This window comes from Callionymus lyra, chromosome 15 (assembly GCF_982586985.1).
Source record: "Callionymus lyra chromosome 15, fCalLyr1.hap1.1, whole genome shotgun sequence".
Taxonomy (NCBI): domain Eukaryota; kingdom Metazoa; phylum Chordata; class Actinopteri; order Syngnathiformes; family Callionymidae; genus Callionymus; species Callionymus lyra.
This window is the reverse complement of record NC_141832.1, coordinates 15,103,692-15,126,060: the sequence shown is the minus strand read 5'-3', so window position 1 is coordinate 15,126,060 and position 22,369 is coordinate 15,103,692. Positions and strand designations below refer to the sequence as shown.

General features: G+C 39.2%; 3 protein-coding genes across 4 annotated transcripts in view; 2 read left to right on the top strand and 1 right to left on the bottom strand.

Annotated features, from left to right (window-relative positions):
- Positions 1-606: 606 nt before the first annotated feature.
- gipc1 (GIPC PDZ domain containing family, member 1) lies at positions 607-9,763 on the top strand. The gene is made up of 7 exons (XM_087810124.1): positions 607-825; positions 3,301-3,794; positions 4,647-4,832; positions 4,894-5,074; positions 5,797-5,909; positions 5,976-6,057; positions 7,008-9,763. Exons 2-7 carry the CDS (start codon positions 3,498-3,500, stop codon positions 7,157-7,159), a joined length of 1,011 nt encoding a protein of 336 aa, XP_087666250.1. The 5' UTR covers positions 607-825; positions 3,301-3,497; the 3' UTR covers positions 7,160-9,763.
- A 1,664-nt stretch (positions 9,764-11,427) lies between these two features.
- On the top strand, positions 11,428-16,362 carry LOC148065067 (E3 ubiquitin-protein ligase TRIM39-like). Its single transcript, XM_087810110.1, has 6 exons — positions 11,428-11,980; positions 13,503-13,598; positions 13,662-13,892; positions 13,955-13,977; positions 14,041-14,159; positions 15,674-16,362. The coding sequence occupies exons 1-6, from the start codon at positions 11,459-11,461 to the stop codon at positions 16,231-16,233; spliced, it is 1,551 nt and encodes a 516-aa protein (XP_087666236.1). The 5' UTR covers positions 11,428-11,458; the 3' UTR covers positions 16,234-16,362.
- Positions 16,363-21,069: 4,707 nt separating this feature from the next.
- The window catches only part of kcnt2b (potassium sodium-activated channel subfamily T member 2b), a 78,459-nt gene continuing 77,159 nt past the window's right edge, over positions 21,070-22,369 (bottom strand). For both annotated transcript variants that reach the window (XM_087808782.1, XM_087808783.1), the window contains exon 30: positions 21,070-21,922. In XM_087808782.1, coding sequence (XP_087664908.1) covers positions 21,805-21,922 — 118 coding nt within the window. In that variant the 3' untranslated portion in view covers positions 21,070-21,804. The remainder of the gene's footprint in view (positions 21,923-22,369) is intronic.

Genomic DNA, 22,369 nt, shown 5'->3' with positions numbered 1-22,369 from the left:
GGAAAAGCCTGAACAAATAAAAATGTCTTACATTTCTGGAACTCCTGTTGTGTTATCAGTTTTATCTTGACCTTTAAAGTATATACTTTATTGAATATTGTTTTGATTGTTTAAGCGCTTTGTGACCCTGCTCTGGAAAAGCGCTATACAAATAAAAATGACTTACTTACTTACTTACTTACTTACATTGCCATCTAGTGGCCAATGTCCACAACTAAAAGTACGTCGAGAATGAAACGCGATATTCCGAAAACAATATTAATCCCCAACGAATATTATGAATTAAATACTATTTAAAATGAATAATTGATTATAAATTTAGGTAGCAAAATGGAATGACTATTTAATTTAGCACAGTTGTAGTTCGTTTTGTTGCCACTACGCGGTGCCATTTGTCGCACTAGTATTCTAAACTCGCTAAAAAACGAATATATATAAAAACCTATAATACAACCGTTTTTTTTAGAAAGTATTTAATTGCGTGGATACACCATTTTTTCTTTGGTTTTTAATGAATTTATTATATATATATTTTTGTGTTAGTGGGACGAGTGTCGCAGTTTCCGAGGGTCCGTGAAGGCGTCCCAGTTCCACCCCTGCTGCGCTGACAGAGCTAAGCGTGAAGCTCCAGCAACACAAGCGACTCTCGCTCCTCGTCCCTGTTATTGGATTAAACAAGAGCTCGGACGCACGAGTCTGTCGCCCCTCGAGGCGAGACCGCCGTGGTTCCGCCGGCGACACTAGTGACAGTTGACAGCCGGAGCAGCCGCACTGTTAGCCGGCTAAGCTAAAAGGAAGAGCTAACGACAGTTGGCTGAACTCCGGGTAAGAATCACTGGCCTCTCGTGTTCACGCCTTCTTCTTGTTTTTTACAATTAGCTTCATGGTTTTTAAATATGTTATAGATTCTGCTTTCAGGCTTTTATCTGTTGGATTTATTTACTGAATTTATTTTTATGTTACTGCCAGTTATTGTGTGGTGAACGCCAGAGAGCTAGCGGCTACAATTAGCTTCATCTTGTTGTGTCTTGACGATGCGAAATATTTCACTTTTTGTTTTCTAATATTATTTTATCGTTTATTTCACATGTATTTCCAAATAACTTTCTTTCTTCGTTGATGTTTATATTGTAGTGGGCTTGAGAAAATATCCATACATCGATATACCGCAAGAATCGATATTTAACAGCTCTTTATCAGTATTTTTAAAAATTGTTTTTATAGCTTTTAAATCACATTATTTTTTAAAAATAATAGTTATATTATAGTGTATATTTCAATAAAGTGTGTGTATAATAAAAATAAATCTATATATACCTTTTTAAATATCCAATAACAAAGCAAATATTAACGTTAATTTCCGTGTTGCAATTAAACTTCCGGCAGCTAGATGGCGGTAGTGGTTACATCCTCTGCATCTCTAGGAACCATAAACTCCTGATGACTGAGGATGAGAGGATACAGTCGACTCCAGCGGCTTTTAAAGCTGATGTTGGGACATATTCTGGTTTCAAAACAAAGCAGTTATGACTGTACTCGACAATACTACCAACAGTATCTCAATATATCGTATTTTCATACGTATTATATCCCCATATACTTCCCAATACACCCCCCCGCTATAGTGATACACCATTATGCTTATGTAACCACACACAGCTAAGTAGAAGTGAAGTTACCCACTCACAACAACACTTGACAATACAGCAAAAACTATCTTCATTGTAGTGACAATACTTGTTTAAATGAGATAACAAAGACAATAGAAACAACAGGAAGGAATGAAATCGCGACAATTGTATCTTTGTTTATGAGTAAGAGGAAAAGCAAGAAATGACAAAACAATTGGGGGAGTTATTTTTAAGGGGTTGCATTGTGATGGAAAAAGCTGAGACAAACTTCTAAATGCCAACATTTTAGCATCAATTTTGGTTCCATGTTAACGGCAGAACATGTTTTACACACAAACGACATCCAAACATGATAAAGAAATCTCTCTTAATTCTCGTTGAATTGAAGACGTTCAAACGCGAGTGTTGCCCTGTTAGTGCTCGACAGGCAGTTGGGTCACTTGGCAAAGTTGAGATGGAAAATCTAGGATTCTTGGGGCGCTTTTGGCAGATCGTTGTTCACCAGCTTCACTCCTTCTACACCCGGACTTCAGTTGGTTAACGCCCGGTCATGCCTTAAGAACAAATGTTTCTTTGGACAAAGACATAAATGGTATCACCCAGTTTTGGTATTTTGTAGAACAAAACGCTAACAATGTAGTTCAACTTGTTTACAAACGCATGCCCTTTTCGGCCATTGGGTGGAACCATTTTTTTTCTATTGTGAAATTTGAGTGACACGATGTAGTTATGTGTGATGTAACCGGGCTATCGGGTCGCTCCGGGTAATTAGCCATTCGACACAATATACGGGCGGAACCTTCCCATGGCTGCTTACATGAAAACGATTTTTGACTCTTTTATCCTCCGGGTTTTACATGTCAATCATAGTGTCGATGATATAGATCACAAACTCAAGGCTCCGAGGGCCAAAGTCATTTTATGTGGAAGTTGTTTATGTTGATTATAGTGAATTTTAGAGACGATGGATGTAAACAAAGACGCGTCACAAAGTCAAACTCAAGATGACAAACACTAAGATGATTGATAGAATTGACCTTTAAAGACGGAAATGGAAATCAAAAGTCCTGTCGGGTAATAATATACTTTTTGTCACAACAGTTACGAGGTAAGTAAGTCATTTTTATTTATACAGCGCTTTTCCAGACCAGGGTCACAAAGCACTTAAACAATCAAAAAACAACTCAATAAAGTATATAGTTTAAAGGGCAAGAAAAAACTGATAACACAACAGGAGTTCCAGAAAATCAAGGAAAAGCCTGAACAAATAAAAACGTCTTAAGATGTTGTGTATCGAAGTATCTGGCGATACGATGGGTATAACGATACAAGTGCAATAAGATATATTGCGATACTCCAAAAAACATCAGCTTTAAAAGCTGTTATAGTCAACAACTGTATCCTCTCGTCCTCGGTCGGATAAACGCAGGATTCCATTGTTCCTTTAGCTGCTGGGGACGTAATGACTGCTGCCATCTAGTGACCGGAAATTGAATTGCAACACAAAAATGAACAAACGCTATGAAAATTTGCATTTAAATTGTATAGAAAAAAAAAAAGAATTGGTTTACTTTGTACAAAATGTATTGAAATATAAAATAACTATGTTTAATTTAAAAAACGTTTTTAAATTGACGTCTATGCTAACTCCCTGATCTCTGTCCTCCAGACCATCATGCTCTGCTGACCCGGCGATGTGAGCTGTTCTCATGAGTGCTTCAGTCAATGCATACATTGTCAGGCTGAGACGCCTCCTGAGCTACAACCATCACTGTGGCCTGAAGCTCCCACCGTGCTTTCACCAAGCAGGTGTATGCTGACTTCTGTCCTAGCTTAGCGTCAGTCGGCTCCGCCTGCAGGACAACGATGCCTCTGGGTCTGGGAAGAAGGAAGAAGGCTCCTCTGGTGGAGAACGAAGAGGCCGAGCCCATCCGGGCGGGTCTCAACGTGCCGGGCTTGGATGGACTTGACGGTGGCGTGGTGGGGCTCGGCGAGGGGGCCGCCTCGGAGGGTCTGCCGCCGCCGCCCAGCAGCATGCGACCCCGCCTCATCTTCCACACCCAGCTCGCCCACGGCAGCCCGACGGGTCGCATCGAGGGGTTCAGCAATGTCAGGGAACTCTATAGCAAGATCGGGGAGGCCTTCGGGATTCCTTCTGCTGAGGTTGGTACTGGTCGTGATGTGTGGAAGTATGTCAGTGACGTCGGAATGTTGAATGAATTTAACTTTTTAAAAGAGAAAACTTGGATTTATTTAAACAACATTTTTTTTTAGCATTTATTTATTGTTAAATATTATTTAATTAAATAATTTGATTATTGAAAGGTTTACTTTAGGTTTTGTTTTGAATAATTAAAATAAAAAATGGAACATTTATTATTATTATTATTTTTTTTTACATAGAATTTGACATTGAAATTGCAATAAACCAAAAATAAATGTTTTAAATAGCATGTTTTTTTTTATTTGTTTCTTCTTAAATTCAATTAAATAATTGGTGACAAAATCAGAATCAAAAATTTTAGTTGCCAGTGTTGTAAACAAAACCCACTAAAGTGCCAACATTAATATGCATTTTTTTAATTTTACAAAGAGTTTTATATTTTAATTCAAATATTTCTCAAATTAATGTTACAAATTAAATGTTTTTTAATTCATAACCTTTATAATTAAATTTAAAAATGTTGATATACTAGTGCCACCATTTTTAAATCGTAATTTAAAGCTATAATCGAAAATATATCAATTGTTTTGTAATTATTGGAATTCAACAAAATGTTTATGTAAAAATTAATAAAATAAAGTTAATTTATTTGAGTCATTTTATATCAATTGTTGAAAAAAACAAACAAATTCAAACAATATAGAAAACTGTTGAATTCAATGATTCAAAAAGTAATTTAATGTTTCAATATTTGAAATGTTAAATGAAACCTTACAATATTCTCATGTAACTGATATACTTAATATTAATGTAGAAATGCACATGAGAAACATTGTTCTGTCTTCGTCCAGGTGATGTTTTGCACACTGAACACGCACAAGGTGGACATGGACAAACTTTTGGGCGGTCAGATCGGACTGGAGGACTTTATATTCGCTCACATTAAGGGCCAACGGAAGGAAATCGACGTGTTCAAAGGGGAGGACGCGCTCGGGTTAACCATCACCGACAACGGCGCTGGATACGCCTTCATCAAGGTGAGCGCTGTGGTGGGAACCCGGAGTTTGTGTCTAAAAACTTGCTTTTTTATCATTGCAGAGAATTCGAGAAGGAAGCGTCATCCATCAGATTCAGGTCATCAACGTGGGCGACATGATCGAGTCCATCAACGGACATCGACTCATCGGCTGTCGACACTACGAGGTCGCGAAGATGCTCAAGGAACTGCCAAAAGGGAAGGAATTCACCATCAAACTGACGGAACCCCTCAAAGCTTTCGGTGGGTCGTCGTCAACGGCAGCAATTACTTCAATATTTATTCATTAAATACATTTCATGATACAGCGGCAACGATGCAATAATTTGAAAGGTGCCCCGGTGCTGTATTTGTACTATTGCCCGAGTACTGGACTCTGGAGTGAATATTTGCATGTTAGTTGTACATTTTTAAAATCCAATTATTTTATTTTAAACACACTTCATTGGAATATAAACCATTAAGGAACTATGGAAAACAAGTGATTTGAAGGCCCCAAAAATAGTTGAACAAAAATAAAAATATATTTATACTTTACTGTTTTCCTATACCTCTACATTAAATATATATAAATATCAAACTTTGAAGTGACGTGAACGAAAAAATGTGTCCCATGTCTTATCTTAAAATTTGGCAGCTTTAACCAAAAACATTCATTTTGTATGATGTGAGGTAAGGATTGCACGGGCCACATAAAACGACTCTGGCGGCCAGGTTTGGCCCCCGGGCCACCCTGTAGACGCTTGCGTTTTCTGGCTTCTACTGTTTATTTTAGTGACATCGCTTTGCAGGAGCCAAGGTCTAAAGCAAAACAGCTTCCCACACAATTTGTGCCGATGTTTTTACCTGTATCGGTCATTGGGTCTCTCCATTAAGTTTGCTAGCTCAGCTAGTGCTAGCTACAGTCATTAAGGTTAAAAAAAAAAAAGGTAATATTTGAATTCGCTTCGCTATGTTTCCCACAGATATGATCGGTCAGCGCTCGGGTGGCTCCAGATCTTCCTCGGGGGTCCAGCTCGGCACCGGGAGAGGAACGTTACGGCTGCGCTCCAAAGGTCCAGCCACGGTGGAGGAACTTGTAAGTCCTAAGAACATCCATAAACTTTGTCATCGGTGTGACGTGTTGATCCTGTCGTCCCGTCAGCCGTCGGCCTTCGAGGAGAAAGCCATCGAGAAGGTGGACGACCTTCTGGAGAGCTACATGGGCATCAGAGACAGTGAGCTGGGTGAGTGCTGCACTCTTCTTCTACTCTCTTTATTTATGTACCATAACCACACCCACTCTGCTGTGATTGGTGAAACATTCATTTTTGTCACTATGCACAATCGATCCAGGAAGTCTCCACCTCCAAGGGACTTGTTGTATAAACAAAGCAAGGCGTGATTACAGCTGGCTGGAGGAAGATTGAAGCCATTATTATATCCACTCTCGTAACCTCTCGTTCGCCCAGATTTCAGATAGGGTAAACATGTATAAAGTAATAAGTTAAAAACATGGTCATGATGAGGGACTTACTGCAAAAATGTGGCGATACGTATCATGATACAGGAGCAACGATACAATATAGCAATACTCTAGTAACAAGGATAAGTTTGTAGTATTGTCGAGTACTTGACTCAGGTGTTGCAGAATTTACAGACCACATGACTCTAAACAAAATTTTAACCGCTTTCATTTGTATTTCAACCTAAATATGTCCAAACATCAGCTTTAAAAGCTGCTGAAGTCGACTGTATCCTCTCGTCCCCAGTCATCACCAGAATGTCTCGGGATTAAATTGTTCCTTTAGCTATGGCGGGGGTGACGGAATGACTGCTGCCATGTAGCAAACAGAAATAGCTTTAAAAGCAGCTTGAGTCGACTGTATCCTCTCGTCCTCAGAACCAGGATTTCCCGAAATTCCGTTTTTTAGGGCGTAATGACTGCTGCACATCTAGTGGTCGTCAGTTTAGTTGTAACACAAAAATGCCCTGAATATGTTAATAGTGAATCAGAAAAAAACACTGACAATACATTTTTGTGATCTAAACTTTCATTATAGAACTATGATTTAAAAAAATTAACTCGCCCAAAAGATTAAAATCGATACAAGGCTGATGAATATCAATACGTTATCATGAAAAATAATTTCACCACTCGTCCAAAAGTAACCGACGGTCGTCTCTCTCTCCTCAGCCGCCACCATGGTGGAGCTCGGGAAGGACAAAAAGAACCCGGACGAGTTCGCCGAAGCTTTAGACGAAACGCTGGGCGACTTCGCCTTCCCGGACGAATTTGTTTTCGACGTCTGGGGGGCCATCGGCGACGCCAAGGTCGGACGGGTGTAAACTAAAACGAAGCCACTTCCCTTCTGTTCGCGTCTAGGAAGCTCCACACTACTGGTTTGAACTCAAAAGTATCCGTCGAACTTTCCAAAGAGCTCTTTTGTTTTCGATCTTCCCGGTGTTTCCACGGAGACGTCGAGCACGCACACGGGACATTTCCTCTGACAGCATGTCATCTCGGTGAAACGTTTTTTATTTAAATTTGCTCCCATTTTCACGAGTTAATCAAAGTGTTTTTCGATGATGGATTCGACGCTCAGGAACCATTTGGATTTCCATAACCGTTCAATTTCTTTATGATCTACAGCTGTGAACAAGTGGAAAACAAAAAAGTTGGCCGCCCCTTTAACTACCTTTTACACAACACATGGATCATGATCACCAAATGACTCGTCCATTTGAAGAACCGTCAACGACCCGCTGTGTTTCCAGTCACTCGTTTGCCACGTTTAAATTATTCATCTGCGCAGCCTCGTTTCATGAGGAACGAGCCGCAGATCAACAGTATCTCGTGGATTATGTCGTCCAAGTTTCAAAGTCTGGAACTTTTAGCACCTGATATTGGATTGAAAACATTTCAAAGTTCTAGTTCCGGTTTTAAAGTTTGAAGATCTTCAATGTTAATGATGATCAAATTTAGACAGAAAGAAATTCAAAGAAAGTTGGGAACGTAGTTTGTGTCGGTCGGAGTTGAAAGAGGATAAAAAAAAAGGAGACTCTGTGAATCCAGGTTTATTCTGAAGGTTCCAAAGCACGTGAAGAAGTCTCGGATTAGAGTTTTTTTCAAAATAAAAGGTCCTTGGGTCAGAGGGTCAGAGTAGAACATGTAGAAAATGTTTTTGAAGGCTAACAATTTTGTTTATTATTATATTAAGTCAAAATACGTTTTTTCAAGTTCACTTTTTACTTCATTTTATTTCTAATTTTAGAATATGCAATTTCCGCAATAGGTTTTATACATATTTTTATTGGCATATTTATGTTTTATTGTTGCTTTGGATCCTTCAGAGAAATCCAAGAGAATTGAAGGAGAATTGAAGGTTAAAATGGCATAAAGCGGGCCAGAAAAATTGATCGAGTATTTTCGTATAATTGCATAGAAATAAGACCACCTATAAAATAAAAAAAAAACCCTCTTATATAATAATACATTCTAATTCTAATTGAATACAGTTTTCGTGGCTTTATTTATATAGATTTAAAGGGTTTGCTCGGCGAGAATCCGGTGATACGATGCAAACAATGTTACATGTTTGACGATATATTGTTTCTTTTCAATTCAATGAGTCCAAACTTCAGCTTTAAGAGCTGACGTATCCTTTCTTTTTCACTCACTGCTGCCTGGTTTTGTTGTTCCTTGGGCATTGAGGGAATGACGAATGTTGCCATCTAGTGGCTTGAGGTTTAATTGCACCACACGCATGAATAAACGCTGTGAATATTAGTGTTAAATGTAAAACAAATCGGGTGATTGTCTTTTAAACCCACACACTATTGAAACATACACCATAGAATAACTTAAAGGAAATTAATTATTTTTTAATTTTAATATAGTGCTATTGAAAGTCGATACAGTATACAATATTATATTGACATTTGCTCACACATAATTATTAATATTGAACATTTAATGCCTAAAAGACTCACAAATTCAACGCGTTCTCCCGAGTAGAGGATTGAAGCTCGCGATGTAGTGATAAAGTTCAGTTTACGATCATATTTGTCTAAACTTTTCCTGCTCGTTACGGAAAATGTTGTTGTTTTTTGTTTTATGATTCATTTTAAGAAAAATGGGGGCAAATTTAAAATGGTGCCGTTAAGTCTCTGGCAGCGAAACGGCACGACTCGATGAGCCGACGCCTAACTTGGCGAAGATATCGAGCGTTTTCCAATTTGCACCACACTGTTCATCCAGATTGTGTTGTTTTTTTTGTACCACCGAGGGAGCAGACGAGTCACCGCACAAGCATTTCCTTCACATAATGTGTCGCCCTGAAGTTCTCAGTGTTCACGCATGTGCTGTTACATTTTGTCTACTTTATGATTTTACTTTATTTTTTTAAAACATTAAGGGGCCATAAAGCTCCGGCGAAGTGTAGCTCGACTGACTTAACGCGCTTCACCGCTAACACTACCACACTGAGCGTTTAAAGCTTCATGTTTGTTTAAGAAGAAAAACATCAGTGTTATCGCAGGGGAACGAACGGAGGTCGTGTTTGTGGATATTGTGTCGACTGTTATTTTTATAGCTGGTGTTTTTTCTTTTGTATGGAGTGATGTTTCAAAAACCACACGGGGATTTACAGGCAGTGTTAGAGGGACTCGAACAAACATTTCTTATTTATATTTTTGGGTTTAAAAAAAAAGACATTCTGACGCATGAAACTTGTATCCTGTCGGTCAGTGGCATCGAAACTACTTCCATCACGTGTCGCCTCATTGTTGCTATTAAGAGCAGATTATTCCTAAACTACACTGACAGATATATGAAGCTTTTGTTTTTCTAGTGTTTTTTTTGTTTTTTTGTCACCCTTCGGTGTGAGTCGTCACCCGAAGAATTATGTAACAAACACTCGCAATTTGTATTAAACTGTTGTTTAAGTCCAACTGATGATGTTATAATTGTGTTATTACACTGCAGTCGGTTTGAAGTGTGTGAGGGTAGTGAAGAAAAAGAAGATAACCTAGTGTTTCATTTGGAAAGATGTATGAATAGAAATGTAAAAGGGAGGATTGTCTTTTGGTTTACATAGTTTTATTAATAAATCAAAACTTTTAATTTCTCCTCAATATTTTCTTTCAATTGCTATTTTCTTGTTTGATAAGAATTTTTGTTTATTTTTAGCCTATCGCCCTATCCAGCTGGGATAGCCATCAGTAATTACTTCATTTTATTCTCTAATTAACCCTTAAAGCAAGTATTATTTTAATGATGACATTACTACACCAGCCTTTTCTCACGGTTTTCAAGTGGTTAGTAATGTATTAGTAATCAGTAATGTAACATTATAGAGAAGACATTGTAGTTTTACTGTTCTGACACTGGGGGGAGCCAGAAACTATATTTCAAATGTTGCCTATTTCTGCTTTAATTAAATAGATTTCTAATAGCGGAACATAAGAAGACATGATTATCATTTTCTATCTGTGATTTATGTCAATGGTTACACTATTATGAGTGCGACAAGATGTTGTGCGACAAGATTTAATTATGACTATATTTGTCGTTTGATTATAAAACTGAGTAATTTATCACAACATCTCTCTTTAACGTTTGGTACTTACTACTCGGTCAAAAACCGAGAAAAAGAAAGTATTGAAGTATATCAGTGTCATTAGAAGGTTGTATGGCTGAATTTAACATTTCAAATGTGGTGAGTTTGAATTTTAGCATTTAAATGTTTGTTTTCTTAAGTATTACTATTATTATTATTATTTTTTTATTTATTGAATTCAGTAATTTGTATATTGACAGGTTATATACAGTGTATATATATTTTTATATATATATATATATATATATATTAGATATTTTTGAAAACAAATCTATTTTCTAAACAAATACTGCATTTTTACACAGAATTTTGTCATTTTAATCCCAATAATTAAAAAAAAAAAATCTAAATTCAATAGTTTTTAATTTTAAGCTTTTTAAATTCAATATAAAAATGGTTCCCTTGCATGATTGGATATATATATATATATATATATATATATATATACTGAATTAAAAAGGCTATTGATGAAAAAAAAAAAAAAAAATGAGAATGACTGACATTGGATAATCGAACTCTATGTGTAAACAAACAAAAAATGTATTTTTTAAACTTTTATTACCAAAAAAACAACATGAAAATGTAACTATTAAAAATAAATAAATCAACCTTTCAATGTATATTTTAACTGGATTACTAATCATCATCATCAATAACATGATTGAAGCTGACATAACATTTAAAACGACACTGATGTTCTTCCGTTCTTCTTCTCAAACCTGCTGATTTATGAATCCTTTATAATGCGCCTGAGATGTCACTCGTCGGCCGGTAATGAAACACCGGAGTGAACTGGATCGTCTGGTCAGCGGGGGTCACCTGCAGGTGCCTTCAACAGATCTTCTCCTCACGTGCTCAGCATGTTCGTGACGTGACCCCTATTTAAAGGGGAACACCCTTATTTACCCCTGAAGCTGCTCTTCAAATCCTTGTTTATATATAACCAAAGTATTTCTTTCGTAACATCTGCTCCTCGGTCCTTCGGAGGGTCATTCTTAGAAGGAGCTCATCTTCTCAGCAGGACAACATGGCGCTGCGTCCACGAGCGTCCTCCCAACCCGGGAAGCTCTCCTTCTTCCAGAGCCCAAAGGTCACGGCTTCCCTGCGACCCCGGGCGGTGTCGTCGCGCTCCGGGTCGGTGCTGGAGGACGAGCTCTCCTGCCCCATCTGCTGCGAGATCTTCCGCGAGCCCGTGGTCCTCAAGTGCAGCCACAGCTTCTGCCGGGCCTGCCTGCAGCAGTTCTGGAACAAGAAGAAGTCCAGGCGCGAGTGTCCGGTCTGCCGGAGGAAGTGCTCGCTGACCGAGCCCACCGTGAGCCTGGCGCTGAAGAACGTGGCCGACACGTTCCTGAGGGAGCAGGAGCTCAGGGGCGTCGGCGCCGGAGACGACGAGGCGCCGTCGGTGGTTCTGCTGTGCGAGGCTCACGGAGAAGCTCTCAAGCTCTTCTGCATGGAGGACAGTGAGGTGCTGTGCTGTGTGTGTCTGACCTCCAAGAAGCACCAGGGCCACAAGGTGTGTCCCCTCGAGGAGGGAGCTCAGGACCTCAAGGTAACGCGTTCTTTAAACCTTCTTATCCTGACCCATGGAGTTCATTCATCATGTGATATTTCAAGTGGCAAAAAAACATAAATTTCATTGTTAAAAATATTTTGATCAAATTAGAGAGTTACTGATGTTAGATCTTCTTATCCTTAAAATGTTTTTAACCCTAGTGTTGTCTCAGGGTCAAGGTGACCCAGGGGGAAACCTTATCGACCTTGACCAAAGGACACAACACAAGGGATACCACAAACACATTTGTTTTCGGGCCTTCAGGTCGCCTGGACCCCAAGATACTACAATGAGTACCTTAAACACATTTGTTTTTGGACCTTCAGGTCACTTTGACTCAGAGATAACACAATGGATACCTCAAACACATCTGTTTTTTGGCCTTCAGGTCACCTTGATCCCAAGATAAAACAAGGGATACCACAAACACATTTGGTTTCGGGCCTTCGGGTCACCTTGACCCTGAGATAACACAAGGGGTCCCACAAACCAATTTGTTTTCAGGGCCTTTGGGTCAATTTGAACCTGAGATAACACAAGGGATACCTCAAACACATTTGTTTTCGGGCCTTCGGGTCACCTTGACCCTGAGATAACACAAGGGGTCCCTCAAACATATTTGTTTTGGGCATTCGCGTAACTTTGACCCCAAGATAACACAAGGGATACCAAAAACTCATTTGTTTTCAGGGCCTTTGGGTCAATTTGACCCAGAGATAACACAGGGGATACCTCAAACACATTTGGTTTCGGGCCTTCCGGTCACATTGACCGTAAGATACTACAAGTAGTCCCCCGCCCCGTCTAAAATCTCGGCGAAGGAGAGGTTACGACAGCGGACTCCATTATGACGTAATAATGGCTTCACTCCTCCTCCAGCCAGCTGTTATCACGCCCAGCTTTGTTTATACAACGAGTCCCTTGAAGGTGGAGACTTCCTTTATTGATGTCGTGCGGTGACAAACAGGGTGTGGTTATGGTAAACAAGATGTGTGGTCAAATTCACATTAGTTTTTTGTTGATTATTAAAAAAACATTATGAATTAAAAAGTTGCTAAAAAAAAGTTTCAATAAATAAATAAAGTTAAAAAAAAAAAAGTTCTTTCAATTATAAGAAAAGTTGCTTCAAACTAAAGTAATGGTGTTAATCCAAAAAACGTTTCAGATAAAAAAAAAAAAGTTTTCTTTGTTGCCATTTTTTTTTTAAATGAAGTGAAAAACGTTTTTTTTGTTTTGTTTTTTAAACCAAAAACTGCCTTTAGATTCTGTGAAATAGTTTTATGAACTTGCTTGCTTGAAACCCTGGCTCCTGCAATGGTTCAAGTCATATTCATCTCATTCTCTGGTTATTAAGGGAGTTTTGTATAATAAATTACACTTGATTTTGTTACAGAATATCATTATTTACCGACAGCTTCGATCTTTTAAAAACATGTTTACACTTTAACGACCACGTCGTCCACGCCTGCGGGTCACGCTGAGGTGTTGTCAGTCGAAACAGTGATGGTGTCATGTCCAGGCCGAGCTGAAGGAGGCGCTGATCCCCCTGAAGAAGAACCTGCGGCGCCTCTATGAAGCCAAGCAAGAGTGTGATGACACAACGGTGCACATCAAGGTATCAACACCCGCTCGGGTTTTTCTTCTTGACCTCGAATGACCTTTCGGTTCTTCCTGCCAGAACCAGACCAAAGCGACCGATCAGCAGATCCGGGAGGAGTTCGAGGAGCTTCGGGAGTTCCTGAACAGAGAGGAGGCGACCCGCCTGGCCGCCCTGCAGCAGGAGGACGAGGACAAGAAGGAGCTGCTGAAGAAGAAGTCCGACGGCATCACCAGGGACATCCTCACCTTCTCGCACGCCGTCATCGCCGTCGAGAACGAGGTGGCGTCCGGCGACGCCCTCTTCCTCCGGGTGAGGGACTCTCGATCGGTCTGACGCCGACGACCTTTAACCTTTCCCTCCTTTTCGTGCAGAACTACTCCAGCACGAAGAAGAGGTACAATCTTCAGGTCTTCGGTCTAGCCTTGGTGTCTTGTTGTTCGTGACTCTTTTGACTCAGAGCCCAGATCCCTCTGAAGGACCCGGGCAAGGCGTCGGGGGTCCTGATCGACGTGGCCCGACACCTCAGCTCCCTTAAGTACCACGTGTGGGAGAAGATGGTGGAGCTCGTCCAGTACAGTGAGTTATCAACTCTTTTTGTTACGTGTTTTTATATTAGATTACCTTAGACGGCTGGGATTGGGCGGCTGGGCGGCAAAGCATTACGGAAGACGTTCGTGTCATCGTCACCCAGACAGTTGTTGAAAAAGATGACTCGAATAAATGGTGATAAAATGAAAATTAAACGGTCGCTACTTTGCGGATTTCGATGAAGTTTTTCACTTTAGGGCAGGAAATGAAGTGTTGTAGGGCAGGATAATTAAATTTCCCAAGATGCAACGTTATAGAAGAATGTGAACTCAAGACAAAGTACTTTGATAACCAGGAAATCAAATAGAAAATGGGATTAAATCGCGTGTAATCATAACATTACATTGTTGTTTTATTATCTATTGTTGTATGTTCAAACATTATCTTTAGATAAATATGAAGAGATCTAAGATAACTATCATGTAAACGTGAAATGGTCTCAATTTTGGGACACAAAGGAAAAATGTCCCCCATGTCAATATTCTTTAAAATAAAAGGTTGTTGAAAAAATGTAAAAAAAAAACAAACAACAAAAATGGATTAAAAAAAAAAACTACAATTAAGTCTAGGATCATATTCAGACTAAAAATAAGAATTAAAAAAGAGTATTGTTTTATTATGACTTCAGAGATAACACAGGGGATACCTCAAACATATTTGGTTTCGGGCCACCTTGACCCTAAGATACTACAAGCAGTTCCCCCAGTCTGAAATCTCGGCGAAAGAGCGGTTACGAGAGCGGACTCCATTATGACGTAATAATGGCTTCACTCCTCCTCCAGCCAGCTGTTATCATGCCCTGCTTTGTTTAATCAACGAGTCACTTGGGGTTAATTAAAAAAAAGTATTGTTTTATTCTGACTGAGGGCCACATAAATTCAAAGTTGTTTTTTTTTGTTCAACCATATAATTATTTTTATATAATCTTTCTATATTTAAAGTCAATATTTTTATTGATTTTTTTTTAATTCAATCATCAATTTTATTTTTTTACTAAACTAAAAAATATATAATATTTTCAATTTCTTTTTGACGCATAGAGTTTGATATTCATATATATATATATATACATTTTTAAACCGTAGTTTTTTAGAATTAGAAGAAGATAAAAATGTATACTTATGTAATACTTCAGTCAGACAGTACCTAAAGAGCACCGAGCTATTTGATTAAACTTTCAGCCAATCACGTGACACGCAGACGATCATGTGACAACGTCCGTTTTGTCTGGTGGGACTTTTACAACAAAACTTTTATATTGTATTTAAAAGGCTACAAATGACAGAAAATTGAATCTAGAAAATGTTTTTTTTAATTATTGAAATTAAAATAAGTAATATTTATTTATATAAAATGTCAATTTTTAGTTGTTTTAATTGGATAGAAAAAAGACAAATTAAGTTTCAACATTTGAAATATTCAATATTCTGATAAACGTCCATAAAAAATGGACACAAAAGGTCTCACAGTTTTGAGTGACAAAGTTCTGTGGGAATTTTTAGCTCCCATCACCCTGGACCCTAACACCGCCTACACCTGGCTGTCGCTCTCCAAAGACCTGACCCAGGTGACCAACAGCGGGACTCTCCAGCAGCTCCCGGACAACCCGGAGCGCTTCGGACACTTCGTCTTCGTCCTGGGCTCCGAGGGCTTCGGGTCCGGGCGTCACGCCTGGGAGGTGGAGGTCAGCGACAAGTCGGACTGGATGCTGGGCGTGGTCCAGGAGTCCATCGACCGGAAGGGCCGGATCTCCGGGTGCCCCGAGGGAGGGTTCTGGATGATCTCCCACTACGAGGGCGAGTACTGCGCCATGACCCGCCCCAGTACCGCGCTGCACCTGCAGGGGGAGCTCAGCAGAGTCCGGGTGCAGCTGGACTTTGAGTCCGGGGAGGTGGTCTTCTCTAACCCCGTCAGTCTGACCAACATCTACACCTTCACGGACGTCTTGACCGACAAGATGTTCCCCTTCTTCTGCCCGGGAGCAAACATCAATGGCAACAACCCCAAACCGCTGAAAATCTGTCCCGCCAAAGTGGCGGTGTGGAACAGCGCCTCCTGGTGACTCTTTTCAACAGTTGAACGAAGTGCAATTACAAAAAAAACAAGTTTATTTCCAGTATTTTGGCCATAAATATCCATCGCTGTTGACATTTCCCATTCCTTCAAATTAAAATTGAGATTTCAAACGACACTACAGAAAATTGAAGATATTTTTTTGTGGCTCCCCCTATTGTTATAACTGTGTCATTGCATTGACGTGAAGGCAAGTCTTCGAAACTCACCTAAATCCTGGAAGTTTAAAAAAATACTTTTACCTTATGAAAATGAATGTAACTTTCGTCTCCATCACACATTTTAAAAGTTGACACCTGTCGGAAATTGGTGTGTATTTGCAAGAATCTAGCGCTCAAGATGCGGGGTTAACAATACTATACATTGAGATACTGTAGTAACAAGTATATATGTGTAGTATTGCAGAGTACTTGACTCTGGTGTTGCAGAATTTACAGACCACATGACTCTTGGTGTAGTCGTAACAGCTTTCATTTGCTTTAAAAAAACAAAATATGTCCGAACATCAGCTTTAAAAGCGCACTGTATCCTCTCGTCCTCAGTCATTGCGGGATTTCATTGTTCCTATAGCTGCGGAGGATGTAATGAATGCTGCCATCTAGCGGCCCGAAGTTTAATTGCAACACAAAAATGAAAGAACGCTGTGAATATTTGCACGTTAATTGTAAAACAAAAAACAACACCGCTAAATATCGAGCGTTTCAATATTTAAGTGTAACGATATTTTGATCGCGTTGTGAAGCACAACTAGGGAGTACCAATGCATGGCTTCATGCGTGTTCAAAACCAAAAAAACACAAATAATATATACTTTTAAATGTTTTAAAAAGTGAAATATGATATACTGTCTGTTTAATAGCATAACAAACCCGCTTCCTTTATTACTCCATTAAGGAGGTACATGTGATCATCGTCCGAAAATACTTCAAAAAGCTTCATCAGTACTTTAACTGTAATCGCTTCCATCGGTTTTCAATCTGTTACAAACGGGTGAATAACGGGAAAATCAGATAAACTTCGACAAAACCACAAAACTCGGTGTAAGACTTGATTACTTATAGTGCCGATAAAACGGTGAACTCCCATAATGCACTGCTCTTTTTAGTGAAGGCCGATTGGTCGCTACAATACTGTATTTAGATTCTACTTCTATTTTGCTTTGTCAAGAGGGTTTGGTGCTGTGATTGTTTAGCTGGGCGGCAAAGCATTATGGGAGTAGTTCAGGTCACCATTACTGAGAGGGTTGTTAAGATAAGTGGTGCCTCGTATGCTATATTGAGTTTGCAAGTTTATTAAATGTGATTGGATTGGGAAAATTCCGAAATCCCCCCCCATTTGTGTTTGTGAAACTTTACACACACTCTACACCAAAAGTCTGCTTTAACAAGAACTTCTGTCTTAAAGCAACAGTAGAAAAATCACCCGCCGAGCTTCTCTCCACGATCATCATCTTCTCCATTTTTGACACGAGCCGTCAACCCCGGACTCCTTTTTTTTCTCTTTAATCACCATCATCACAGGACTCCTGCCGAACCAGCGCCCCCTGCTGCCGGGCCCCCCACAGGACAGGTCTGATCGCGGCAAAGGTCAGTCTTGTGCGGAGTGAGTGAAAATTGCCGTTGCAGGTAAGAGACGAGAAAACATTCTCGGTCTGAGTGTGATAAGATAAGATAGATAAGATAAGAGCCTTGAGTGGCGGAGAGATGGCCGCGATGACATCTGGAAGCTTAATTCGTTTTATATCGTAACCCAGGGTTTCGAACCCGGGATTTATCGATGAAAGTTGTAAATATTTTAACACAGAATTGTCGCCAATTTGCTTGCGTTTCTCTGTCGGTTGTTAAAATTTAACACAAACGGTTCCAACTCTCACTTACGGGAAGAGCTTTTGTTGCAAACACAAAATCCTTTTTTTCCAGTTTCAACCAAAAAAAACCACCCAACAGATTTCCATAATACTTTCTGGGAAATAATCATGTTACGGATTACCATCCGGATCCTTGAATCTTTTGAAGAATCCTTCACAACTTTGTTTCTTGCTATATTTATTATATCAATTGAATTTCCAAATGCAATATTGTTGCATGAAAATAACAACACAAATAGAAATAATAACCTATTATCTAATCTGCCTTTGACAGTTCTAATCGAAAGGTTGTTTTTGTAGCATTTTTTTGTATTCCTTAAACTTAAACTACTAAATTAAAATAAGTAAATGGAATGCTGCAATACTGGTTTGTAACAAAAAGAACTTTAAAAGTGTGACGATTTCCGCATAAATTAAATTAATTAAAAAATCTTTTTGTGTGAAAGCTCATTATTATGCTATCAGAATTTCTTTTTTTTTCCTAGCAATGAAAGAAAGTAGGCAAGTCGAGGCTGCACACTTCTGCACGAGGAATTAAAATGTAACTTTCTAAACTAAATTCTAAGATTGCATACTTTAATTGTAAATTCATTTTTTTTTTACTTGAAACCTGCTTCAATATCACAACTTCTATGTTAGCAAGAAATGCTAACGCTGCTAAAATTTCGACATCACAGGTATGTTTAATTTTCACTATACAATTAGTCGTCTCATCTCAATGACATCGACGACAACATTTTCAAAATAATCGACGGTATATAATCACCTCAACACATAATGCCGCGCCTCCATGTTCCCATGGTAACCGCCATCAGTCGACCGCGTTAGCTAATAGCTCAACTGCGTCACCTTGAAAAGCATAAATCGGTTCCAACACACACACACACACACACACACACACACACACACACACACACACACACACACACACACACACACACACACACACACACACACACACACACACACACACACCTATGAAAAGACTTTCCACTCGGAGCAGTTTTCTGTAGCGACTTTATTATGTACATATGTTCATCTGTCATCACGGCACTGAAAGCTACAGCACTTCTATTGTGTCGCGTCTGTGGAGCCATTTCTAAGACGGCGCTCGTCAAACAAAAACACATTTTCACCCGGTAAAGGCAACACGTTCGCCAGCAGAACCTTTAGTTGGATGAAAAACTTATTTTAATATTTTATATATATATATATATATATTTATATATAATATTCTCGCCCGCTGTGACCGGATTCGACGATAATCTACTTCCTCGTCTTCACTAACTTCTCCGATCAGACCGACATCTATGTTTGAACTAATAACACTCAACTTGCTAAAGTTAAAAATGCATATAAAATCCTTCCTGCTTGGTAGAATATATATTAATTTAGATTTTTTATTTCAGAGACAAGAAGTGATTGAGAAACAAAAAAAAAGATAAAGCAAGAGGTCTTGTTATTGTGAAACACAAAATTCAAACTTTATTTATTAACTATACAGTTGGGTTAAGAGTTATAGACGAAAATACAAGTTCATGCTAATGTAGCAGCTAGAGCTCAGTTGTTTTCGTCTTTATCTTCGTCCAAAAAGACACTTAAAAACATCCAAATACCTCCATACTGCTCGTCTGTAACGTCCATCTTGTATTGAGGAATTGTTGCGTAAAAACGTAAGTAATAAATGTCTTTTTGGATGAAATTGAAGACGAGTAAGCATTGGTCGCTACATTAAAATGAACACACATGTTTGGCTATTACTCTAAAGAGGAACGTATTATTCTAAAAAAGAATCCCAACCATTAGTGAGTAAGTGAGTAAAAATAAATGTTAATTTTAGGGTTTAACCATCACTATTAAGTACTTTTGAATAAATATATTCGTACCTCAATTTCCAGCTTCCATTTAAAAGACATCAGCAAAAGTTGGAGGTACCTGAAGTACATAGAAGAAGCGACAGGATGACTCACTGTACGAAGTCACCTGGTGTACGAGGACACATGGAGGTGGAATTATGCTTCTTGGCTCGGTTGTGAGACGCATTACTATCATACAGGCAGTGAAAGAGGGTCTAAGATGTGGAGGCAGTGGAGGCACTAGAAGTTCTGGAACTCGACGAGTGAATTGCTACGTTTAATAGGAGAGAAAAATGTCGGGGAGTCGTGTTTGTGCAAAGGATCATGGGATACATAATGGGCTGCTCTACTCTACTTTTCTGAGAGAAAAAATACATTTTTTGGGGGCGGTTTTAAGTAAAAGTGTGATATCAAGATGAGTCCAGTTCCACTTAATTCTTCCCACAACAGACTGTTTTTTTTTTAAGGTGAAACCATGATGAAGTTAAAAAAAAGGAGGTATTTCAGCGATTCATCCTGGATTCAACTTTATTTTCCTCCCTCTTTCTTCGTACTTGGCAATATCGCTTTCTTTCTATGGGTCACTAGAGCGACAATCAAACAGTATGATCTATTGTTAACGGAAACTCAGCTTTTTTTCCGACTAAAACACATTTAATTTCACGGGAAAACTAAATTGTGAAGGAACTGTCCAGTTTCTGGACTTTGAATGTTCTCCCTGTGTTGCGTGGGTTTACTCCGGGTACTCCAATTTCCTCCCACAGTCCAAAAACATACAGAGGTTGATTGAGAACTTTGGGGAAAAATTGTCCATAGGTATGAGTGTGTGTGTGAATGGTTGTCTGTCTTTGTGTGTGACCTTGCGACAGACTGGCGTCCTGTCCAGGGTGTCCCCTGCCTCTCGCCCTATGATACTGGGATAGGCCCCAGTCTCCCCGCGACCCCAGGTAAGGGATAAAGCGGTGGAAATTGAATGAATGAATGAATGAATGAATGTCCGGTTTATTAAAAAAATTATGGATAAATGGCTAAACTTATAGACCCATAGACTAATCAAGTAAGAGGCCAAAATCCTTTAGGCGAACTTGTAAATGATGTGGGGGGGATGGTTGTGTGCGGCGGCCATTTTTGTAGTCCTTGTCGCTCATACTATTAACAGTGTTTCTTTTAGCGTGCGGCGGCCATATTTGTTAGCCGGGAAAACGTTTTTTTTTTTTTGGTGAGAACAGAGCCGTAAGGAAGTTGTTTATGAATCTTTCGATGGACATCCTGACCTCGAACCTCTCTTTAACTTCTGCCTCAGAGACGTCTTTGAAGCAGAACAATGCGAGCCACAGATGAAAAGCAAGAGAAGGAATTTAAAGGACACAAAAAAAAAACGTCCTTCACGTGTTGAGACGACTGCTCTTTGGGTTCCTCCACTGCTGGTGAACAGAAACATTGAAGGAGACGGACGGAATGTTTGTTTGTTTTTCCAAATGGGGAGAGAGAAATAAAAATGTGCTGCAGCGGCTGCGTTGTTACACACTTACGACACAAAAAATTACATTCTTGGACTGAAGCGGCTGAAGTGTCGTGCACTCCATCCATTCTCACACACACACACACACACACGCATGATGCAACAGAGAACATGCAAACGGAGATAAATACAAATACTTCGATTCGGTAAATGCACTTCTGTGTCGCCAGGTCTTTGAAAATAGGGAAGGTGCATAAATCAAACATTCCCATCTTGATAGAAAAGGTCCATGCACCTTCCAAGTCCACGGAGAAGGTCCCGGCGCCAACTCTTCAGAGTTCTTTTTTTTTTTTTAAACAGTGTTTGTAGCGTCTCTCACAGATGGGTGCTGTCCTGGGTGTCGAACCGGTGGCTCTCCGAGAGTCCCGCGCTGCACTTCCGACTGCTGCCCTGGTTGGCCCCCAGAGAGAGGGGGTCGGGTCGGATCAGGTACCTGCCGGGGAGACGCCGGTGAGAAACTTTTTGTTTTAATTTTACAGTGTCCACTCCAGGTCTGGGGCGAAGTGAAATAAACTTGTGAACTATTAAAAAATAAGTAAAACAAACACTATATGGAACGTCTTGTTGCAGAAAAAGTAAAAAACATATTATTGCTGATTCAGCATTATTGGAAAAATGTGATTTTCATGCACTTACAGTACTAATGTTATTTTTTCAATCAAATCTTTTTAACTTTTATCTGAAAGTCTGTGAATATGACCTCAAATTTAATTAAAATTATTTTATTTAATATTTATTTAAATCATTATTAGTCTCTAACTATGAAATATGTTTTTCGTTTTGGGTTTTCTCTTTTTTTTTTATTGCCCCAAAAAAGATTTAAGTGAATATTTAATAAACACAAGATGAAAAACTGAAAGAAAACCGTATAAAATACAAG

Bases quoted from the DNA above. Each gene is read 5' to 3' on its own strand.
- LOC148065067 (XM_087810110.1), top strand. From the start codon at position 11,459: ATGGCGCTGCGTCCACGAGCGTCCTCCCAACCCGGGAAGCTCTCCTTC. The intron at 11,981-13,502 runs GTAACGCGTTCT...TGTCATGTCCAG, and splicing joins AGGGAGCTCAGGACCTCAAG to GCCGAGCTGAAGGAGGCGCT. The intron at 13,599-13,661 runs GTATCAACACCC...TCTTCCTGCCAG, and splicing joins ACACAACGGTGCACATCAAG to AACCAGACCAAAGCGACCGA.
- gipc1 (XM_087810124.1), top strand. From the start codon at position 3,498: ATGCCTCTGGGTCTGGGAAGAAGGAAGAAGGCTCCTCTGGTGGAGAAC. The intron at 3,795-4,646 runs GTTGGTACTGGT...GTCTTCGTCCAG, and splicing joins TCGGGATTCCTTCTGCTGAG to GTGATGTTTTGCACACTGAA. The intron at 5,910-5,975 runs GTAAGTCCTAAG...TCGTCCCGTCAG, and splicing joins CAGCCACGGTGGAGGAACTT to CCGTCGGCCTTCGAGGAGAA.